At 43.6% G+C, this 23,408-nt stretch overlaps 3 protein-coding genes across 6 annotated transcripts in view; 1 reads left to right on the top strand and 2 right to left on the bottom strand.

The window, feature by feature from the left end:
• RHEX (regulator of hemoglobinization and erythroid cell expansion) overlaps positions 1-23,408 on the top strand; it is a 167,326-nt gene that overhangs the window by 4,445 nt on the left and 139,473 nt on the right. The window lies entirely within an intron of this gene.
• On the bottom strand, positions 1,256-17,310 carry PM20D1 (peptidase M20 domain containing 1). Of its 4 annotated transcripts, XM_077839073.1 has the most exons (14): positions 17,112-17,310; positions 14,590-14,676; positions 13,693-13,925; positions 12,760-12,846; positions 11,858-11,991; positions 9,789-9,908; positions 8,819-8,894; positions 8,460-8,521; positions 8,074-8,152; positions 6,774-6,845; positions 5,361-5,529; positions 4,522-4,621; positions 3,499-3,662; positions 1,256-3,422 (listed from the first exon to the last, which is right to left on the bottom strand). In XM_077839073.1, exons 1-13 carry the CDS (start codon positions 17,308-17,310, stop codon positions 3,533-3,535), a joined length of 1,548 nt encoding a protein of 515 aa, XP_077695199.1. In that variant the 3' UTR covers positions 1,256-3,422; positions 3,499-3,532. The 4 variants fall into 4 exon arrangements, with proteins under 4 accessions (XP_077695199.1, XP_077695198.1, XP_077695200.1 ...); XM_077839072.1 differs by having other exon boundaries at positions 1,256-3,662; XM_077839074.1 differs by lacking the exon at positions 17,112-17,310 and adding an exon at positions 14,975-16,965 and having other exon boundaries at positions 1,256-3,662.
• SLC26A9 (solute carrier family 26 member 9) overlaps positions 21,493-23,408 on the bottom strand; it is a 28,005-nt gene continuing 26,089 nt past the window's right edge. Inside the window, exons 19-20 of the mRNA XM_077839380.1 lie at positions 22,562-22,639; positions 21,493-21,540 (exon numbers count right to left, since the gene is read on the bottom strand). Of these exons, the coding sequence (XP_077695506.1) occupies positions 21,493-21,540; positions 22,562-22,639 (126 nt within the window). The remainder of the gene's footprint in view (positions 21,541-22,561; positions 22,640-23,408) is intronic.

The raw sequence follows: 23,408 nt of genomic DNA, 5'->3' as shown, positions 1-23,408 counted from the left end.
CAGAAAGCAGCACATGCAGGGGAGAAACAAAAGGCTACCCCTGCCGCTAAAGACTTAATTAAACCTCAACATTTTCTCCATTCCTTTCTAAACAAATCAATGGGGACATTTTGGGTCTGGTCCCTTACAGGGACACCTGTTGCCTTTGGCTTAAGGCAGAATGCTGTGAAAGTGGTGATTATGGTTTCTACACATCTTAATCCTCCCCTTTGAAACATGACAGCTCCTGCACAGTTAAATGGTGTGCAAGTTGGCGTGTCTGAATCCGTAAGTGACGTGGTCCACCTCCATCTCTGAGGCCTTGCCTACATGCGATTGCAGACATTTTTGCAACTGCATTGGTGCAAACCCCTAGTGTAAATAAGCAAAACTGCAATAAGCCACAGTGCATTGGTGCAGCTCACCCTCTGCTTGAAACCACATCAACCTGCACCAGTGCAAATGGCAGCTTTGCCCAGAATTTAGTGTGTTAACCCCTAGGTTCCCCCACAAAAAGGTACTCCCAACACCACCTAAACTATAAGATCACCATTTGGATTAGACGTGCATGTGGGTCTTCAATGCGCCAGTCTCTACTGCTGAAGGGTGTGTGTGGATGGGAATCACTGATGTAACAGATACAACACTTCTACTGCTGAGGGCTCCTGGCTGGTTCAATTACTAATGGTTCAAGTCTCGATTTTAGGTTCAGCCTGATATTTCAAAGGACAAGGGGGTTTCAGGGAAAAAGCTATGTCATTGCAGCTTTCTAAAGCCACACAGGTAGCTTGTGGAAGTTGACTTTGGGGTGGTAGTCTCCCTCCTTGAGAGCTGGCACTCCAAGCATGACAGGTTTCTTCTCAAAGCCAGCCACCTGGTAGCACAGAGGAGAGATACACTTGATTAAAGGCTTCTTGCTACCTAGCTCAGTGGGGCTGGAGAGTGTCAGGTTCAAGGGGAACCTCCTGTCACTGAAGTAGCAAATCCGGCTGGATATTTAAGCAGACCCCTAAACAGTTTATGGAAGGAAATAGACAAAGTTAATTGACACAGGCTTTGTACAGAAAGGAGGGGACCAGGGAGGGGAGATGAGGGCTGGTTGGAAAAATGTGGGTTTTTTTTCCTGTTTTGGCAAAAATTTGTTTTGATGGAAATTTTTTGACTAGCTCTAGTGAAGACCCAGGTGTGGAAATGACTGATGGCAGGGAAGAGATGAACGTCTTCCCAGCAATTATATATTCATGTTAGAATATTAAATAAAGACCAGGAAAGAATCTGCAATCCCATTTTTATTAGCTTCAAATCAAGAGTAGGTTTTATTTTTTATCAGTAATTTAATTTTAGTACATCTGTTGCAAAAAAACCTGTGGACATAAACAGTTTGGTAAAAAGGAAAGTACAAGAATCAGTTTCATAATTTAATGTTTTCCAAGATGACATTTCATTGTACCGTACCGTATTCCTATATATTCTTCATCAAGAATACAGAGAGAACCTTCCATTCCAGTGTACAACTTGACAAACATCTGTGGAACAGTGCAGCTGGAAGAGGATTTAGCTTCTTTCCAGCATTGTATTTCCTGTGTTAGTAGTGTATGAAGTGGCTTTCACCCTATTTGCACTTGGGGATAGCATCTGGATCAGATGCCCCTTCTTGGCAATTGTTTATTTGATTAATAATGGCAACTTTAGTGAAAGGGAACATTTTTGCAATAGCCTAAAAGAAGGATACTTAATCCTGGTCTACATTAGCACTTTCTGGGAAGTCTCCCTCTCGTGCAAACCCCTGGGTGGTAACAATGATGGGTGCACTAGTGCAAAGCATGCAGGATTAGATAACATGGTGGTAAAAATGCCAATGGCCTGTCTGTACTAAGGCTACCATCATTACTAGGGCAAGGGTGGGTGATTTCCTGAAAAGTGTGAGTGTAGACACAGCTTTAGTGTGCTAGGGCCCTTTCCAGTGAGGTGCAGAGTGTTCTCAGCTCCCCCTGCACTGGAAGGGAACTGGGGTCATTCTGCACCATACAGAAACAAGCTAGGAATGGAAAACTAAAGACGAAAAAAGAAGAATATATCTCCTAGGTATCAACTTATTCAGTGAAAAGGGAAAATAGACGAACACACAATTTTGATTTACTTTTCCTTTAAGTTGCAATTCATAATTCTGGCACCACGATCACATAGTGCCTCATGGGCTTACCAAAGAGAGACAGAAATACTTAAAAGCAACAAACAAACAAAAAAAAAAAAAAAAAAAAAAAGAGGAAAAGAAATCAGAGGCAGGCAATAGCACCTCCAAGATCTGGTGTACCACCAGTTGGAACTATGTAATTAGATCTTACCAAGATTTTTTAAAATTATTGTAAATTATGACCAAGATTTTCAAATGTCTAGTGACTGGGAGATCTCTTAAGTGGGATTTCAGAAAGTGCTGAACACCCACCTTCTGAAAACCAGGCCCCTGAAAAGTGTACCAGGTTGGGCCCCCAAAAGCACTAGTCTTTTCTGAAATGGCAACAGGCAGTAAACGTACAGAGGGGGCTGAGAAGGGGGCATATGCTCCTGTGGCCTTACCAGTATGTTAACTAGCACCCCTTCAGGCATATATATCCCTCTATTACACAGATAAAATGCACCACAGCTCAGGAAAAATGTAAACAATGGATGGCATGTGAGCAGCAGGGAAAGTCTACTTAATGGCAAAAGCAAGCTTGCTGCAGTACCAGGGGCATTACACAGCATGCTCCACAGACATACTACTGCGGGGGGTATACATTCCGCATTTCATGCTGTCTTTAAACTACACAGCACCAGGATTTTTAGGCTTCTGGGGTTTGATCTCACAAAGTGCTCAGTGACTTCAGTTTCCATTGACCTCAGCTCAGTACCTTGCAGATCAGTGCTTCAGTCTTTTGGGAATACAAATAATGATCCATTTGGATGAAATTCACCCGTGTAGAGGGCTGGGACAAGGTGTAGGCACCACTTAAATCCTAATTAAATTCCTACTTTAGTGGGACTTAAGCCTTCCAGATAGGACCTGGGTAGTGCCTAGGCCTTGCACTGGCCCTTTCCACAGGGGTGAATTTCGTGGTACAGTAAAGGAGTGGGGGTTATGAAAGGAGATGGATATATCCAGAAAATAAATCTCTATTTTCTGGCCATTTCCACCAGTTTTTCTATGTTGTGCTTGTTCTGTGTCTCCTTAACATTCTCTCCCCCAAGCTCCATCCCACAGCATTTCCCTTTAATATTAGCATGTGTCTAATGGCTGCAGGTGAAGGTAGGGAGATGAGGTGGTGTGGAGATCAGAGGTTTTTTCTACTGCTCCAGTTCTCTTCTGCCATTTCAAGTTTCCCTTTACTTTTTGGCAGGCTTTGTATCTGCTGACAGCAGCCTCATTGCTTCTCATCTCTATGCAAATTACCATCCGCAATAACCTAGTTCCAGAACAAAATGCAATGTCAATAAGCAGCTGCTTTGTATACCCCAAGTTGCTGCCATCCCATGATTCACCTTGATAGCTGCTCCTCTCCCCATTTCTTTTGTCTCACAGCTCGTGGGAGTTTGCATGAGGCTCTGGGAGCTTGCTGATATCAGAGTTCTGAATCAGCTGGTAAAGAAACTCCACTTGTTTCTCATAGCCCTCAATTGAGATCCTCTCATTCAACCCATGGACTCTGTTAAAGTGAGAAGAATATTTTTCATTACAATATGCATGAGCCACCTACATTGGAACTGCAAACCCAGTCCAGGCTGCTGATTCCCCAGTTCTCTTTATAAAGGCTCAGGAATGTCAGGACGTTAAGTAGGAAACAGTGTGAGACAAATAAAAATCTACAGAACAATGCACTCCAAGCAAGATCTTTTCCTGAGGCCAGCATAAATGGCTTACCGATTCTAAGGCCAGAGCACAGTGGGTAAGACCATGGAGTGGGTAGAAAGGGCAGGCAAGCGGAAGTATAGTAGGCACCGTAGGTCCCTGCACTGACATACCAGAGGCCCTTTGAGTCAGAGGGCAGAACAGCTACCTGGGCACTCTGCTCCTATTTCAGTTCCACTCGCATGGAAAATAAAATTGATGCACTAGCAAGTGAACCAACTCCTAGCATGGTTAATACTTTTGTATTCACATAACTCCCAGATTTAAAGAGTTAATCAAGTGGGAGTACCATGTTTGTGCCGGCATGTGGACATGCATATTAAACAAGGGCTTCACACTAGAACCAAACCTTTCAGAACCCTGAATTGTATTTCTGCAACCCTGCAAGTTCAGCTGTCCCGGTGGAAGGGATGTTTGAACCAGGTCCTGTCTACATTTTAAATAGAGATGAACCAGGGCTAACTCTTTCACAGCAGTTCTCATCCATTATGAGTGCAGCACCCAACTCTGCAGGAAATGGGTGGTTTTTGTGATTCTGAGGCACCCATATGGCCACACCATGGCATACAAATTTGGTTTTCATTCTCTAGGCCAGCACATGCTAATTTTCTTTCTATAGTCCCTTTAGCATTCCCCCCACAAGCAGAATATAATACCTGGGTAAATCGTCCGGTTTAAAGACCAGTGGGTTAAATCGATAAATGGCATCTGTGAGCTTAGTGAAGTGCCGGCTGTCTGTGTTTCCAATACAAATACCTGGAAAACAAACCCACGGGTCAGGTTGCCTCAGCACAAGTGAAACCAATTAGCTGTCAAGGAAAAAGGCTTGGCTGATGTAGCATTTCTACGCTTTGAAAACTTAAACTCCTTTTGAAAACAAATTATTGTTCCCATGTCAGCACGGGAAATAAAGACTGCTGGAACTCTTTCAGCAATGAGAGGAGCGGAGCACTACACCTCATTGGCTTCAATGGGAGTTGTGGTGCCCAGCACCTGTCAGGATCAGGCTCTTATTCTTCTATGTGTCAATTTCAAACTTAAGTCCCTATCCCATAAGCTGTGTAGCACCAGCGTATAAGGACTTTAGATAGTCAGGTACAGCACAGAAGACGAAAAATGGTTTTGCCAGTCATGGAAGTGCAAAGTGAAAGGCTAAAATGAGAAGACCTCCCCTGCTACTCCTAACATCCCTGAAGAGATTCCCTGGGGTGTTTTGCAGGGAGACTCAATTCAAAGTTCATTGTTTCTGTCAGTTTCCTGTTTGCTTTTTCTATTTCTACCATAACTCAACACACACACACACACACACACACACACACACTTTAAAGCAGAGAGATGGAACCTAACAGAAGAGGGAACAACAGCTGTTTCCAGTCGTTAACAGCTGAGGTGGAGGGATACACAGAAATGGAAACAAAGCAACTGGGGATGGTGGGGGGCCCATAGGAATATGGAAGTATAAGAGGAAACAATAATCATCATGAGTGGCGCTTACCTGGAGCTATGTTGCTGACATCGGGGAAAACATCCAGTAGGGTTCTTCGGAAAATCTGGACTCCAAAGGCATGATTATCCCAGGGGCTGATAGGCAGTGGGTCAAAGGCTTCCTGTAGGTGTATCTTTACTCTGTCATCAGCAATAGTGTTTTTGACGATCTCTAGCACCTATGAACACACCCAGAGGAACAAATAAGCAAAGGGAATGAGAGTTTTCCTTGTGGATGTCTGTGTAGGTGCCAGTTTCAAGGCTTGCCTTGTAAATCAATTGCCAGCTATGGCTCCAAATGAAGACATACAATCAGGACAGGGACCATGTAGTGGCCTCATGGTGAAAGTCTGTTTTCCTCTTAGACCTACTCAAGTGTGAGAGATCAGGTCACCTTCTAGTGGCTACAACTGTCAGAAGATAAGCCTTAATACTATTACATAAGCATGTATGGTCCTTGGCAAGATTCCCAAACCATGGATCACCATGTACCACTGGTAGTATGTGAGCTCGATGTTTCATCAATTCACTTCACAATTTTTTTAAGGCGGTGGTATGTGAACCAATGAAGTGTGGGAGCCACTTGTCTATGGGTTACTCTGAAGCAAGAGTGACTCCCAAAGGCTGCTTAATATAGCTGCAGGTCTACATTTCATAGAGGGCATCCCTCAGAATCCAGGCTATCCCTTGTCCTCCATATTTAGAAGGTAGTGTTTAGAATCCAAAGTGAGTCTTCAAAAAGAGTCCTGTAAAACAAGCCACTGAGGATCTCTCTCATTTATACTGCATTCATCACTGTGATATCTGGCACATATAACAAACACTAAAGCAAACAACTGGCCCAAAGGGACAACCTTCCCTGGTTACAGGCCCAAATAAAGAAAAAGACACAATGGACACATGCATCTTATACTATGTGCTTGATAAATTTGGCTCTGGCAACTGCAAATTGCAGAACACTTCCTTCCCCCTAGACTCTAAACTTGGGGATAGACAATGATAGCTTTCTGATGGAAAAGACCTGCTGCAACGGGGGATAAGGTATTCTCAGCTGGCCAGATGCCATTACGCTCAGAGATTTACAGAAGACAACCAGTAGCTTGACTTGCACCTGGAAACATAAAGGAAGCCAGCACAGAGCACAGATATTACATGCTCACATCTACAAAATGCAGGCAGGCAATTTTGCACTACATGAACCTTCTAAGGGGTCTTCTATGGAACCTTAGGTAGAGTGTATTACAACCGCGCAGTCCGGAGGTTGCAGAGGCAAGGTCGACAACAGAGAGGAAAGCTTGCAAACTCCAGACCAGTCAACAACTGTCTATTTCAAAGGTATAGGAAAGTTAAGTAAATGACATGTCAGGGACAAATGTCATGATGAAAAAAAAAGGTGAACAAAAGTGTAACATGCAGACATTACCTCTTCAACCTTTTGTGATGGGTGGATCCGAAAATTCACAGTTGCTTTTGCGGAAGGTGGGATGACATTGGACTAGGGGGGAAAAAGGAGGTACAAACAATACAGAGAAAGTCATAAGCAGAGTCAAAGGCCAATCACAGAACTGCCACTGTAATATTACATCATCCTGCTATCAAAAAAGTTAAACTACTGCTCATGCAGTTCCAGAGCATATATAAGGAATAGGCACTTTTCATTTAGAATTTTTTCTCTGTGTGAGAAAGGGCTTGGCATAGTTCTTTTTAAATAATAACTTCATTTTATATGAAGTCACCCTTCCAAAAAATCCTCCTTTATAGCTGAGTCCACTGCCTCAAAGCACACCAGACATGACCCATGTACATCACTTAACAGCATAAGTACAGGTATGGAATTCCTGTTTTCTACAAAATATATTTTATACTTTGTTAAGTATGCAAGTTACACAGTCTTTGAACACACACAGTAAAAAAGCAAAGCAAACAACATGTTATTTCTCTTCTCACCACTCAGTGTCACTGTTTACCTATTATATCTTGACAGGTTTCAGAGTAGCAGCCGTGTTAGTGTGTATCCGCAAAAAGAAAAGGAGGACTTGTGGCACTTTGGAGACTTTTCTATTATATCTTGTTTTCTAGACAAGTGATCCTTTTCAGTAAAGATTTCCTTTGAGGAATGCACAAAGTAGCCAAACTATTAATTGCTCTCATTGGTGTTTCAGAGCTACAATTCTCAACTGTTCTGGGTAACTGCACCTATTTATCAGGTTAAGACCTTGACTGTACCAGCCAGAACCTGCTGCCTCTCACTCTGCTGTGCTTGCTCTAACCCACTGTGGAGTTTAGGGATATCAGTCTTGTGATCATGGGACAAAGGTTCCATCTATAGTAGGAAGTTGTCCTGTTGCTGAAAATGGGTGGTCCAAAGTCTCAATCACGCTTCGTGTAACAGGACTGAAAGTGTTTTTTATCCTGTTTACATTAGCACTTAAACCATTTTCAGCACCAGTTGAGAAAGAACTGGATAACACATATGGTCATCAATGAAACAATTTTCTATTGTAAACCCTAAGGTTTGAACTGGGCTATACTTTCAGATGGAGTGAGGTTGGCAAAGCATGAAGGCCCAGTACAGAGGCCGAGTTTAAAATTAAGTGTAGGAGGAGACTAGAAAACCATTCATAGTGGTACATCTAGCAGTATGTGGGAACCACCATTCTAAATAATACAGGCGTTCTCCTCACGCTATGTAGAGGAAACATCAAATGCACACATGAAGCTACCTTGATTCCTGCATTAAACATGGTGATTGCTGTGGTGGTCCGAATCAAGGCATTAGTGGACGGTTTCTGCTCGAAAATTCTGCATGAAAATAAGTTTTTAAAAGGAGTTTTGTACTTATAAAAGATATAAATGACAACAGTGAGAATTAAATTGATTAAACCACTCTATGCATTAACAGAGCAGCTACAGTATGTTTCAATTATTAATTAAAGCAAGGTAAATGCTTTACAGTCTGATAAACTGAGAAATAGGATGGCTGATTTCCACGGAAGATCAGGCTGATTGGCAAGAAAGCTAGAGGACTAAAGTTTGTAAATGGATATTAGTTCCCATATTTCACAGGGGCAGAGGCTGGGAGTGTGGAAGAGGAGATGTGTTCCCTTACCTGCTGATGATAGGTGAGAACAGCCACAGGTTGGTCATGATGAGATTGAGAGGAAAACGGAACTAAGTGGCAAGAGAAAACAAAAATACACCAATTATCAAAATTCCAGCTTTAGAGACTAAAGTGATCTCACTACTCAGTGCAGAACACAGGGTTAAAGGATCGCTGCTATGTACAGTATGAGAGGGATGCTGCAAAGGGAGAACTATTGCACTTAAGCTTTGAATTCTCCTTTCTGAGTTAAATGATTTTAACAGAGACTAGGAAACCCCCCTACGTAATTTACGTCTGGGGCTACTTTTAATTTATTAATATTAATAATGTAAAACTTGAGAATGAAGCTACAGTTGAATCCTTACCTCTGAAGCCAAGTGCTCAAGAATCATAATTTCTGGCCCATGGCCAAACAGATTGGGCATGGGATTCTGCTCCAACCTACAACACGCAAATGAGCATGTGAAAAAAAACCCTCATTTCACATTATTGCAGAAAACAGGTTGCATTTTTATTCATGGATTTTGCCAAGAGCTTGAAATGTAGCCACATTTCTCTTAGCTCACAAATCAAGGAGAACAACTTCACCATGGATTTCAGAGCATTCCTGTCTCATCCAAAGATATTATTTTGGGGAGGATGAAGAGATAGCCAAGGTTGCCTCCCAATGAGAAGGAAGGGACAGTAAGGGAGATGTGGAAATCTATAAAAATGGTAGGCCAAAAAGATAGCAAGTCTCTCTTTATTTTAGGCAATTTATAAAACAACACCCTTGCCCCCATCAATCTATTCTGTATCCACTGGGACAGGGAGGCTGAGAAGCAGGAGCACTATCTTGTACCAGAGCCTATGGGAAATAACATTTTGATACCACATCATGTTTATTTGCCTGCATAGATATCACCTGTAGGCAGCAGATACAGTCAAGAAAGATTCTTGGAGAGAAATTCTGGCAACAAACAAAAGGAAGGAACAAAAATAGCTTCATGTCACCTTTGCAGATATCCAAATTCTGGCGCTACTGAGTGACATTTAGGCCCTTGGTGTAAGTCTGAGTAGCCCCGATGATGCTCTAATTTATGCCTGGCTTTTTAAGGTCCCTAGGGACCATTCCAGGAACTGCGAACAGCTGGAGTGCAGAGGTGCTCCAGCCATGCCCTTTTCCCCTGACCACAACCCCTCTGCCAGGGGTTGCATATCAGCACTTATCTGAGCCATAAGCTTCAGTTTTAACCATCCTCAGAGAGGTACAATATCTAGTGCTGAGGTCAAGTCTGTTTAAGGAGATTGTGCATGACAGTCTGAGGCCTGTTACACAGCCAGGTAAACTCTCACCTGGACAACGCTGCTGCAAGAATACCAATACTCGTCTCCTTAGAAGGGGCAGAGGAGTGACCTTGCTCTTTTTCCACGCTGAAGTTCGCTGTAATTGCACCCTTCTCTGTGATAGCTATTCTGATGAACGAGAAATAACTTCATCAAGCCGATTCCAAATATTACATAACTGGAGTTCTTCAGCCTCCACAGATTGTAGACAGAGGGGGCTGATATGCTTATTTTTTAGAACCAGATAAAAATACTCTCAGAGCAGCAGCAACAACAAAAAGCATTGAAAGCCACACCTGAGTGGTAGGAGCATTGGGGTCTTGGCTTTGTCTCCAGATTTCACATCACACAACTAACACACTTGCTCTGGCACAGCTGCAGTACCCTGCTTGTGACAGCATGCTGAGAGACTGAAAGCAAGTGCACTCGGAAGGCTCTTTGCTTACGTGTTGAACCACAGCTGCAGTATAGTTGACAGACCAAGTGTCTTAAAACCAAATGTCATTTAAGTATAACAAGACAGTTTCATGGTAATTACAAGGAATTAATGATTACAAACACCTCTGTGGAGGTTGACAATAGGAAATACTTATCCTATGCAGTGTTAGCCTTAAACAATAGCGTTTTAAATCTAGTTTGATGTCAAGGGCCAATTGCTGTCTTATTAATTCTAAACTGCATTCATATTTAAAAATATAGGTATCATATTTTCCATTGGGGGACTGGCCCATGCACTTGTCAATTTTATATGCTCCCACAGCCAACACTAAGATTATGGGGTTCTCTTTTTGACTACAGTTCTGCATGAAAACCAGAATGCTTCCCACAAAAACTAAATTGCAGCTTTGGAGAAGAAAATGGATTTGTAAAACAAACACCTATACGCAGTCAGATCTGACCCTTCTACCAACAGTGTCTGATAGTGCCCGTGTTCATCACATTTGTTTTATCATCAAATTCTTTATATCACAATTCCAAATCCTGTTAGCACCAGGTTGTCTTTTCCCTGCTTTTTATAACAAATAAATGAGACTGACTCATCACAGGGCTTCCTAAATTAACCTTCAGGTGATATTTCAGTGAGGCCACTGAGGGATCCCAGGTCTTCAGAAGATTGTCTACCACAGACGGAAAGGGACAGAATTCATAACTCAACAGATATCCCATTTCCTCATTCTTTCCCTCTCAAGATAAAGGGTCACCCTTGCATTTCCTCAGAAAAGGTACGAATCAAGCTTACAAGCTGCATGCCAAAGACAAACTTTTGTTTTTAAACACTTCACAGCTACATCAGGGTCACTATCTAAGCAGACCAAAGAGAAACACTATTGATTGCATGTCCCATCCTGCCATTTGCAAAGTAGCAAATGGCAGTCAGAAGGCTGAAACACTGATTGCCACAACAGTGAACCAGCCTCAGGTTCTGCTGCCAAAACCTCAACTACACACCAAAGTTACTAAATTTTTATCTAAAGAAAAAAAATAAAATCCATGGGCAGCTATAAACGACAGCCTAGAAGACAGCTACGTATAAATATGGGCATCTCCATCCTCAGCCCTGTGACTCAGCTGCAACCTAGCCAAACTCACCTACTCAAGTAAACAAGGAGGTATAAGAAAAGTGTGATACAGTGATTGGTGGGATGAAAACCGTAGGGTGGTTTTCCCAGCCAAGTGCTCCATGCATTAGCTAAGGATGCCCAATGTTTGCAACACTGAGAGCTGCAATGAAAACCTGACAGGAGCCTAAGAGCCACACACAAATGTATGTAAGTATGTAAATATACTTAATTCTTAAACATGCACACAACCCGAATATTTGCTTGTATTTATATTTACACTGAGATGAACAGAAACTGCAATCAAATCACCAGCAATAAAACCCTGCAGTTCATCAGCTGTGTCTTCACCAAGGAAGAAAAGGGCAGCTGCAGGCAACATTTTAAGATGCCATAGAGGGCCTGTATGTTGAATTATGGACACCCCTGCATTAGTCCAAACTAGAAGACTCTCTCATACTTACCCATAAAGCCAGGGATCAGGCTCATTGTGTTAAATTCTCTTCTTTCCTTACTTACACTGCTACTGGCTTCTTTATTCCCTCCAAGAACCCATCTAAGATAACGCTTCCCTCATCTAGCAGGAAAGAAAGCTTCACTCCTCTAGCTTCCAGCAGAGCTGCAATCTTCATTGCTCCCTTACGACCTGATACCTATGAGAGTCCAAATCAGAGGAATTGCCATGCTGAATCGCACAAGCAGTCCATCTAGTACAGTATCCTGACTCTGACAGTGACCAGTGCTACATGAGAAAGGTGCAAGAAACCCCAGAGTGAGCAATTATGAAATAACCTGTCCATAAGGTGAAGTTTCTTTCTAACCCCCATCAATTAGTGGTTGCTTATGCTCTGAAGCAGGAGAGTTTACATCCAGTCTAATATAACTGAAAATGTTCTCATTATTCATGAGAAGCCTCAATGCTACCTCACAGCAATGAGCTCTATATCTTAATTAGACATTGTTTAAAAAGGTATTTAATTTTATCATTTCTTGTCTTTCAATTTTACTGAACGCCCTTCTTGTCTTTATAAGAAAGGGTAGCAGAATTACCCAATCATTCTCTATTTCCAGCCCTATGTCATTAAAGAAGACTCTGTTAGATAACACTGTTCACCTGCAACAGTCAAAAACATCTTAACCTGGATTTTCACATTTCACTCATACACTGTACTTTTTATGTCTGACAGCCCTAGAAAAGCCATACCAAAGAACAGTATGGATTTACCCTTTTCCTCTCTTTCCACTGAGCAAAACCCTGACACCCAGGTCACTGAGAGCTGAACTGTCAATATATACCTATGACTGCAATGCTCTAAAGTTGATTTAGTCAAGTACAAGGACAATGCAGGCAACTGGCTATCCAAGAATCAAGCTGCTGTTATAGGAGGAAACAAGAGAGAGACACAGACTGAGAGAAATACCTCTTCGTCATGTCCAATGCCGATATAGAAAGACCTGCGAGGTCTGTAGTCTCTTCTCAGCAGGAATTCTAGAGCTTGCAGAATACCCTGTGGAACAGAGGCAGCATGTTAGTCACTGTGTCGTTTTGCTCTCTGAGGTTGCAAAGAAGAGCTACTTCATATGGCGAAGAACATGAAGATGTAAAGGAAATCTGGTACTTTCACAGTCCTCAAGCAGGCTTCATTCTTTTAACTATTTCAGGGTTTTTTTTTCACTCCACCTAGTTGATGATAATCATATTCTTTTGCAAATACAATCCAACAGACTTAATAATCCTTAAAACTCAGTGTGTTACATAATATCAGAATAAATATATAAAACAGTATGGGCTTGATCCTACTCTTACTGGAGACCAAGGCAAACTCCAACTCGTTTCAAAGGGAGCATGACTGGGGTCTCTATGTCTGAAAACCCCACACTTAACTGAGCCTTTAAATTGCATCTAGACTGCATATGGTATGGCTCTCGCTAGTTGTAGCAAATCCATTACTTTAATGAGAATTAACTTTTTATACAAAAACATTACTAAGGAAGAACAAAGAGAAAAATAAGAACAGTGGGGATGAATTTTGTAATCCGTTAACACTTGTGTTTTTTTCCAGTCTCATCTATTTTTTTTTTTTTTTTCCTAACCTGTGGTCATTGTCTAATCAGCAGTGGTTAGTTTGTATTTCTGCTGTCTTGCCAGCATCCATTTTGCCTCATACATTGCAATGGTTAATTTTGATGTAGTTGTTTCTGGGATTATTACTGCCACTCGCAATAGCTAACTAGTTCCAGAACAGAAGATCTCAAATCACAAAACTATGAGACTGTTAATTATTTACCCATCAGACCCTGAGCAAAAACATTCCTTAGAGCTTTTCTGAAATGAGGTAACAGAGAAGACATACTATAGCAGAATTTTTGTTGTCTACTGTTCCTCGTCCATAGATGAAACCGTCAAGTTCCTCAGCAGAGAAAGGAGGGACATGCCACCCCTCTTGAGAAGCTGGGACTACATCCATGTGTGCAAGCAGCATGTAGGGCATGAGCTGTGGGTCAGAACCCTGGACAGTGAAGAGATGGCTGTATCCTCCAATGATCTCATGTTGAATGAACTTGGTGGAAAATACAGCAGGAAAGACTGTTTAAAAATAAATTCAAAAGAAGAGAGAAATATACAAAGGAGAAAAATCAGCAAGGTCTTTTCTATTCCACCACCAAAATTATTGGGAATATGACATGAACCTGTTAGCGGAATTTTGCCACTGACTTTAATGGAAGCATGGTCGACAGTGAATTTTAACAAGGATGGCAATAAGACTACAAAGCTTGAGACGTTGCAAGCAGCAACTGTGCAAGCTTCCCTCAAACAACGTTACCAAACTGTCCCAATCTGCAGTGGAAACCCTCAATAGCTTTGTCTCCCTTGGCAAAAACAGGACCTGTAACTCACCACCACTGCAGCTGTGTTGGACGATGGAACCTTCAGACAGGCTTAGGCTTTTTTATCACAAGGTTCTCTAACTCTCTTCAGAGCAGGGTCATGACATGGTAGTAAAAAGACACCTATGCCCTGTCTATGCTACAGTTTCTACCATCAGTGGAGATACACCACAGTTGAACTGCAGGTCCCATTTTGGCCCCTATGATAATCCATTCCTCTTTTGAGAAAAATCAAGATTAAAAAGTGCTACACCAAACAAAGTGCTATTGTGGTCTAATATTCAGAATCTAAACCTTCTACTCAATTTGTTGCCAACCTCCTGCCCTTTTATTAAAAATATGTAGGAACGTAAATTCTGTACCTTTTTTAATATAATTCCCAAATTCTGCCAAGGCTGTTGTATTTTGGTCTTCTGGAGAGAAGGAAACTGTTTGAATTTTGATGGCACCTTAAATGAAAATATGAAGTAGAGGATTTTTGGCAATGATGTCAATCAGTCTGACAGTCATTTTAACTGATTTGAGCCAGTAAGGAAGAGGGGGCACTAATTTATTTAGTATGGCAAAGGGACATCTCAAGATGTACAACTGCAGAATACAGACAAACTGTGTTTTGTATGTCAGCGGGATGAGATATTGGACAAGACTGTCAGTGGGAGGAAACAAAGACTGCAGGTGTATGGAATTCTGGTTCCAGTTAAGACAAGTCTATCTGCTGTGGGAAAGCATAATAATTCATTTACTGACCTGTTTCAGCTTTGCAGTACATTCATTTGGCAGACTCTAAAACATATATACAGCTTTCTGGGCAAGTTTTTCCTTGCCATCCACTGCAAATATGGTGCAGCCGCATGGATTCACCGACTCCTTATTGTCCCTCTTCTATAGACTTAATATTATGTTTATGAACAAAGGATGAGGAATGGGCCAACCAACAACAATAATAGCACCTTTCATTTACAGATCATCTTTGAACGCAAAGTGCTTTATAAACTAAAACAGCTATACTGCTCTGAGACACCCAGGCCCCTGGTTGTGGAATCCTTCAATATCCTCTCCTTCTTTTTCATTAATATCTACATTGGACCACTCAGCAAGATTGTCAGAGGCAGATGTCACCGATACACATATGATACTCAGGTGTATGTGTCTTCCACTATCTCCAAGACACAACTCCAGGTTTTGCTTAGGATATCTGTTGGGGTCAAAGTATATGACTGCAAATGTAAATATACCAGGTATTTTGAGACAGGCACCAGTGTCATCCAGTGCTAAAGAATCTTAACTGATAACAAGAAATGAATTATACAGAGGAGCTATTAAAACAATATTATTCCTTTCTTTCATTTGTCAGCGGAAGAAACAAATCCTGGTTTGTTTTTTTTTAAGACATGGTTTTCAATCTTTTTGTTCGGCAGTTTTTCTTCCTTCCCTACCACCCATAGCATGTACTTTCTGCAGTGTCCTGGAAGCAGGGCGGGAGGGATGTGCCTTATGGAGATAAAGGGAGGTTGTCAGTTTCAGGGTGGTGTCAGCTGCCTCAGTTGCTGGAGGGCAGCCAGTGGGGGGTGTCAGAGCTTGAGGATGGGTTAGCGGTTTCCTTGGGAACATGTCAGTGTCTGAGAAGAGGTGCTGGGAGGGGAGCAGGCCAATGTCTAAGCAAGCAATAAGGGGCTGAACAGATGCTTAAAAGTAAAGTGACGCAATGGGAAGAAGATGCTAGTCGGGGGGGGGGGGGCAGTGTCAGTTGAGGGAGCGCTAATGCTCAAGCAACTCTGTCTGTGGGTGTCTGTGCCTGAGGGTGCATGGTACACATGGGAGAGAAGTGCCCACTGAGGAAATTCTGCCTGGGACACCAGACTAGAGAGGTCAGTGCTCTGGGGGTCTCGGTAAATGGATGGCGTTAGTAGCTGATGAGGAGGCATCAGTACTTAAGGGATTTCTGGGGGCTCAGTGTATTCAGGACAGGTTCGGTCCCTAGAGAATTCAGCTGGAGGATGAGTCCTGGGTGGAGGGGGGTTTCAGAGCACTCACTCTCAAGAGGGCCCTTGGATGGGGTCTTAGCCTCAAAGAAAATGGGGGGAGGCAGCCTGGTAGAAGTTGCTTGGGAGAGGATCACGATGGAGTTTTGGTGGCCAGAGGAGGTGCAGTTAGGGAATGTAACTTTAGGGATCCAAAGGGGTGTACTCCTCAGCAGAGATGGAGTTCTGGGGTCCCAGGCGGGGAGAGGCTTAGCCAGGAACGGGCAGGGGCTGAAAATGGTCTGTCATCAGGGGGATCAATCAGGGATGGGGGGAGTTATTTAGGATGGGATTATAATCTCCAGGATTTGTCAAGGGGTGGAGGTGGTTCTCTTGGTGGGCACCTGCTGGGGATTGGGGTTTTGCCCCAGATTTGTGTGCGTGTGTGTGTGTAAAGTGAGGGGAGAGTGTCTGTGGAAAGATTTAGTCTGGGAGCAGGAGTTCTTGGGAGCAGTATTAGTCTGGGGAATCCCGGGGGAGGGGGCTAATCTGGGAGTGAGAGGTTGTCTAGTGGGAGAATTAGTCTGGGGTGAAGGGCCCCCGGGGTGGGCAGGGTTAGTCGGGGGCAGTCCCCCCTGGAGATCAGAAGGATTAGTTTGAGCGTGTCCCCCCAGGGGTGGAGGTTAGTTGGGGGGGTTGGCGAGGGTACCCCCCGAGGGTGGAGGTTAGTTGGGGGCTGGGAAGGTGACGGGGGGTACCCCCCGAGGGTGGAGGTTGGCTGGAGGATAAAGGGGGTTTGGCTGGGGGTACCCCCTGGGTGGGGGTTACTTGGGGGCCAGGGAGTCCCAGGGATGGGGGGTTGGCCTGGGGGGCCGGGGCGCTCCCCCGGGGATGGGGGCCTGAGGGGGTCCCGGCCCCTTCACCTCTCAGCGCCTCCTTCAGCTCCTGCCTGTCGCGGGCGCTGAGCTCGAAGCCCAGCGCGGCCCGGCGCCCCCCGAGCGGCGGGCCCGGCGGCGGGCGGAGGACGTAGGCCCGCCCCAGCACCACGGCCAGCAGGGCCACCGCGGCCCCGCACAGCCCCAGGCAGGCGGCCCAGGCCGCCCAGCGCAGCCGCCCCGCCATGCCGCTCCGCTCGCCTCGCGCGCCGCCCGCCAATCACCAGCCCCCAACTCAGAGACTCCGGCCAATCGGAGGCTTCGTTCGGCCTTCGCTGCAAGGCCTGCTGGGAGTTGCAGTTCCCTGGCCCTGGCAGCTGTTTCCGGCAGCTTGACCGCTCACGTGGCGTGCCCAGAGCAGGGCGCTGGAGGCCGGGCTCTTGGGGCCTGCTCCCAGCCCCGGCAGAGTGTGGGGCCCACCACAGGGGCTGGGGCTAGGGCTGTGTCTGCTGGCTCCCTTTGTGACCTCAGGCAAATCACTTCGCCTGAGTATCCCCATGCGTAAAATGGTCATCAGACCTACTCCCCCGGGATGTTTTGAAGCTTAATTAATCACACTGTTTAATAGACACCAGGATCTGCAAGTGAACACCACCACAGAAGTGTATAAATTTCGTATGCCTAAGTCATATTACATGCATTGTGTTTGTTGCTGCCATTAGCAGCAGGAGGGCAAGATCTGTTCTCTAACAAAACTCAGTTCACATTCACATAAGCGCAATTGCAGTGTACCTCTTGCTGGGGACAGCAGACCAGGAAATCCAGCAATAGCATTAACACTATTTCTAAAATGAGAGCACTGTTGAGGAAAAGGAGCACCCTTTGCTGATAAATAGCCATGTGATTTATATAAGAGAGTGGTGTAGCATGGATTCTATACAAGTAATTAATTCTGCAAAGGTGTAGAAGCATACAGAAACTAGGACAGCACTGGTAAAATACATTAACTGTAGGCATGCCTAAAGCTTTTATCACCATAGTACCAAGTAGAATTGGCATAAGGGTTCTGGGAAAGTGTACTCCCAAATCAGTAGATAAAGCATATGATCTGTCACATATTGTTTATTATCAAAAAAAGAAGAACCAAACCAATATTAAATTAAATAAATTACACAAACATTTTGAGCTTGTTATGCATCATGCAAGTATCAAATAAAGCTTCAAAGTAATTACATATTAATATCACTAGACTTTCAGAGACATAAAAGGTCATTGGAAGTTTAGAATTTACCACCCCCAATGGACTCTCTTTCTGAGTTTCTCTAGTTCCCTGGTCAAGATACCCTGGAAATGAAGCTTTCTGAGCTGGCCACATAGAACCTTTGAAAGAGAAATGCAAGTCATGCTAACTTGTCATTCTGTTTTGTTCAGATTGGTGAATGTCGCCTTTGAAACTAATGTTCTGGGACCCATAGACTTGTCAGGGTTCTGCATCTAAAACATTTGTGCTACTCAGTAGCAAAATGGTGACAGGAGTTATGCCTTCAAAAATACCATCTGTCAGCTGCTGAGGGCTGCATTTGTCACCAGAATTGGCACTGGGCTACAGAAACCAAGTATCCCTCTACCTGAGACTTCAAGGTGGCAGAGTATGTAATTATTGCCACTACTTTCATGGCATCATTCTTGACATCCCATCCATCATGCTGCTGGGAACTGCAAAGGAAACAATACATACTTTGCACAGGGATCTGTTGCTCTGAGGTTTCCTGTATTTGAACTGATACTTTGGCTGTCAGGCCTGTGGGACTGTAAACTGAACCTTTAGCAGACACACTCTGATTCCTGAATTGCAATTAGGAATATCACTAATTTAAAGTGAGGTCACCACAGAGCTTTTATTATAATGAAAAAGCCCCTTGTTCCATTGCACCAAGCTTTTTGTTTATTCTGATCTTAGCTTGTAGGACATGACAGTCCCAGCAAAATTGTGATTGTCTCACTAAGGTCAGAGTGAGAAGTAACCTTTTTTTAGTGTTCTCCCAACTAAAGAAAACTGTACTTCTATTTGTTTAATAATTTTCTCCTGCACCATGTAATCAGAGACTGAGGTTGAGCAGTAGTGACTTAATTAATGAGGTGCCACACAAAACCCAGGCAGCTCTGACGTTATAACATGGAATGTTTGTCGAGCCTGGATGAGTCATGCAGCTCTATTTTCATTGCAAGTGGGGCATCATTTATCTGGGAGCCACAGTACAGCTGCATTTTCTTTCCCCGATAATGTTATCTCAAAGACCCTTTTATCAGGGTGGTTTAAGAGTGTTTTATGAATTAAACAGATTTAAAACCATATAGTAAAACACAAAAGCGTTATTGACATTTTAGGTTATTAGAACAGAAATAACTTTTTAAAAGCAAATTTCCTTTGCATTATTAAGGCCATTATCTATTTTTTATTCCTGAAAAACAGATGAGTCAGTTTCACATTTGCTTCTAAGCAGTTTCATTTTCTGGCCCTTATGCTTTATCCCAAGGCTGGAAACACCACAGCGGAAGATTTAAAATCCAGACAAAAAACTGCTTTCATCAGAACTTTAAAAATGTCATAGAAAAAAATTCTGCTCATCATAATTTTTGCAAAATTGCTTTTCACAAAACCTGAATTTGGGGCCTAAATGTACGAATAAGTGTCCCTTTAATCCTCAACATACTGTATTTTTCAGCGTTTACATATACTTTAAATGCATTTCCTCTAGTCATAGGCTTCAGAGAATCAATATGGAGATGAAAGGAAGGAACTATAACAGAAAACTAAAATAGCAATAGTTATTAGCATCACTCACACTTTTATATATAAAAGTATTAGGGTTTTTTAAAAAAAAAATTAAAAGATATCATCTGTCTATGGGTTATCGAGTCAGGCTTGTTTGCCCGAGAGGTAGATTGTCCTGGTAGCATCAGTTTGTGGTGATTTTTATTCAAATTCACATAGCGTATGAGGGACCAGACACCGTAGCAATCCCAGCAGATGAGCTTTCTCTTGTCACTTAGGTGATTACCTAAAATCTCTTCAGCTTGAAGCTCCAAGCTTGGAGAGGTTAGTGCTGGGTATCACAAGAGCTGTTGACTCCTGGCATACCCAAAATATGCTCAATCTTTAATTATACTGCTCCTGAGTTTTAGCATCATCAAGAACCATTGGATGTATGCACTGAGCTGAAGGGTCTCTCTCTCCCTGTCCCTGAATTTGCTAGGGATGGGCACACTGGTTAAGAAAACCTGCTCACCCTGAAACACTTACCTATTTCTAGAGCTGAATCTAAACTGAACTTTTTAGCAATGTCCAGATACTGAGAATAGGAAGAGGAAGCATCAAAATACCACAGGAATACTTGCTCTCATGATGTTCCCAGATTAAAGGCCTGACCTAAAGCCTGTTAAAGTAAAAGGCAAGATTCTCCTTGACTTCAGTAGGCTTTGAATCAGGCCCTAATTCTGCCAGTGCTTTGAATAAGCTTTATTTTAACTACCCAAACTGTTGGGAAGGCCAGTGTGTGAATATAACTCCCACTAGAGCTGGCAGGAGCTCTTGGTCATGTGAGCTGAGGGTGGCTAATACCCAAAAATAGCCTGAGCATGTAATATAGAATGCAGCATTACTCCCATGCAGTGGTACCAAGGATTTTAGGGTAATAGAAAACACAGCACTGGCTCAGTAAATGGTACCTGGTAATAGACAGGACAGCGCAGGAGGGCCTGTAGGGTAATAGAGAATACAGAGGTGGCTTTGGGCAGCAACCCCAAGAAATTCACAGGCTTAAATTCAGCGTGCAGATTCCCAAAAAGTCAGTGCACATTTTAAAATATTATCACCTTGCAAACCTGCGTCACTGCATCTTGAGAGGGTTACTTGTGGTTATGAATCAAAGCCAGGAAAGGCTTGTAAATTTCCTTATATGTCACCTCGTTGGAAAAAGGAAGGAAAACAAAGGTGATGCCTGTGTTATGCAACCCTTATGGCTGGGTATGTGAGTGGGTTCTGGAGGAGGAGGGACAGAGATAGGGTTGACAGCGATGACGGATATTAATAATCCTTCTGCCTGGAGGCACTTGCCATTAAATTAAGTTGCTGCTCTTCTACGTGTAGATGAACGTTATTTCCTGAGTTCCTGCTTCTGTTGTGTTCTGCTACCTGCTCCAAGAGTCCATTGCTCTGAATTCCACACACAGAGGGAAGGAGGAGAGAGGATGTCAGGAGGAGAGGTGTGATGGTCCCTTGCCTCACAACCTCACTGCGACCCCGGGCTGGAAGCACAGAAAGGCTGTTCTGCGCACCACTCAGACAGGGGAAACTTCTTCATAAAGGAATATGTGAGAATAGTCAGTTCTGGAGGCTTTGCCAGCACTTTAACATTCCCCCAGGCACTTACAGTGCTGTCTGGGCCTCCGAACGGAACATGGTTCCAAACATCTCCTAAAGGGACAACAAGATGGGTTTGGTTAGAATGGTACCAATGACTTTCACATGTTGGTGTCCAATCGCATAGCCACTGCACTTGATCTCCATTTCTGTATCCAGCTTTACACCTTCTTCATTTCCTCTTGAGCTTTACACCTCAAGAGGGAAGGTTATTGGCATTGTGGCTACCTGGTTCATAGGGTTTCCTTTGCATTGTTCCTTAATAGGCTGAAAGGGTCAATTTTTCAATGACTGTCTTTCTCGGGCTAGGCCCTGAATGGATGCAAACAGTGCAGCCCCATAAAAGTCAATGGAGCTATGCTAATCTACACCAGCTGAGTACTTGGACCGAGATCTAGTGATAGGCCTCATGCTCCACACTCTCCAAACTTTGGAGGCCTTCAGGATCTGAACTTTGTAGCACAGGCCCATCTCCAGTATGAACCCAGGAGTCCCTGTACTGGAATCGATCAACAGCCCATCTAACCCAGTATCCTGTGACACTGGCCAGTGCGCGATGTTTCAGAGGAAGACATAAACCATCCACCACAGTGTGTAATACCATACCATGCAGAGTGAGGGTTTCTTCCTGTCCTCCCCAGCCCTCAAGCTTCTGCATTTAAGCCTGAGGACTGATAGCCCACCAGCCTCCAGGCACACGACAGATAAAAAGCAGCAGATGCAGCAGCAAAAGTCAAATGAGTCTCTCTTCAGAGGAAGGACAGTCTTGTAGTTAAGCACTAGACTGGGAGTCAGGAGATCCGGGCTCAGTTCCTGCTGCTGCCACAGTCTGACCTCCCTGTGTGACCTTAGGCCTCTCACTTCATCACTCTGTGCCTCAGCCTCCCATCTGCAAACTGCATAACACCGCTCCCTCTCACCCACCCTTGGTCTGTCTCATCTATAGTGTTCTAAGCTCTATGGGGCAGGGGCTTATTATGTATATGTACAGCTCCCAGCATAATGGGGCATCAGTCTTAGTTGGGGCAGCTGGGTGCTACCACAATACAAAGTGATTCCTGGTCCTATTCCTCACCTCCTCCAAGTTCTTGAATTCTGCACTGCTTTCATCCACAGATTCATCATAGATGGAGAGCTCTGTCTGACTTGGTCTCTGCATGGGAAGAAGTCAAAATCAATGATTAGCAGGCACAGGACTGAAAAGGATAAAACTGTAGCTAACCCAAGAACAGCCTGTGAAGTTGCCCTATACAATTTGGAAGCACGAATTGTTATTGGATATGGGTCTGGACCAAAACATCAGACCCAAAACCAGTAAAGTGGATATAGAAAATGATTGGGCAAGTGTATTGGTCCTGATTTGCATTTACACAAGGGCTGAACTACACCACTTTGGCATTACATTTACATTCACAGCCTCTTTGTGGCCCCTTTTGGCTGTGAAAGTGGTATAAAGAGGTATTAATGTAAATGAGAATCAGACTTATTGCCTTTTGGCTCTTCTTTAAAAAAAAACACCCACATTTGTTCCAGTGTGAAACTACCTCTTTAAAGTAAAGTACCTGGAATCTGGGGCCCAACTGTGTTAACCGGGACCGTGTAAGACACCCCCCTGCCCGCCCCGACATTTAGATTCAACAAACAAAACTGAAAAAGAGTCAGTTGTTTCCTTGTCCTCACTCTCAGTGGGAGCCAGGCGGTTTCACCTTCAGCAAATCTCTTAAAAAGCAAATAATTGCTGTGCAGCCGTGATAAGCGCTTGCCTAGTGTCAGCCCAAGGTTGGGGCTGCAGAAGTCTTATCAGGTGTAGCAATGCAAATAAGTGGGCAGGGAGCAGCCCAGGGCTGTGAGCAGCTAGTTACAGTGTAGGCAAGGGAGAGGTCAGACCCCAGTTCCCTTGTTCAGGGAACAGTGAACTGCAA

The sequence above is a fragment of the Eretmochelys imbricata genome, chromosome 21 (assembly GCF_965152235.1).
Source record: "Eretmochelys imbricata isolate rEreImb1 chromosome 21, rEreImb1.hap1, whole genome shotgun sequence".
NCBI lineage: Eukaryota > Metazoa > Chordata > Testudines > Cheloniidae > Eretmochelys > Eretmochelys imbricata.
Note: the sequence above shows the minus strand (reverse complement) of the source record. Positions and strands in the feature narration are given on the sequence as shown.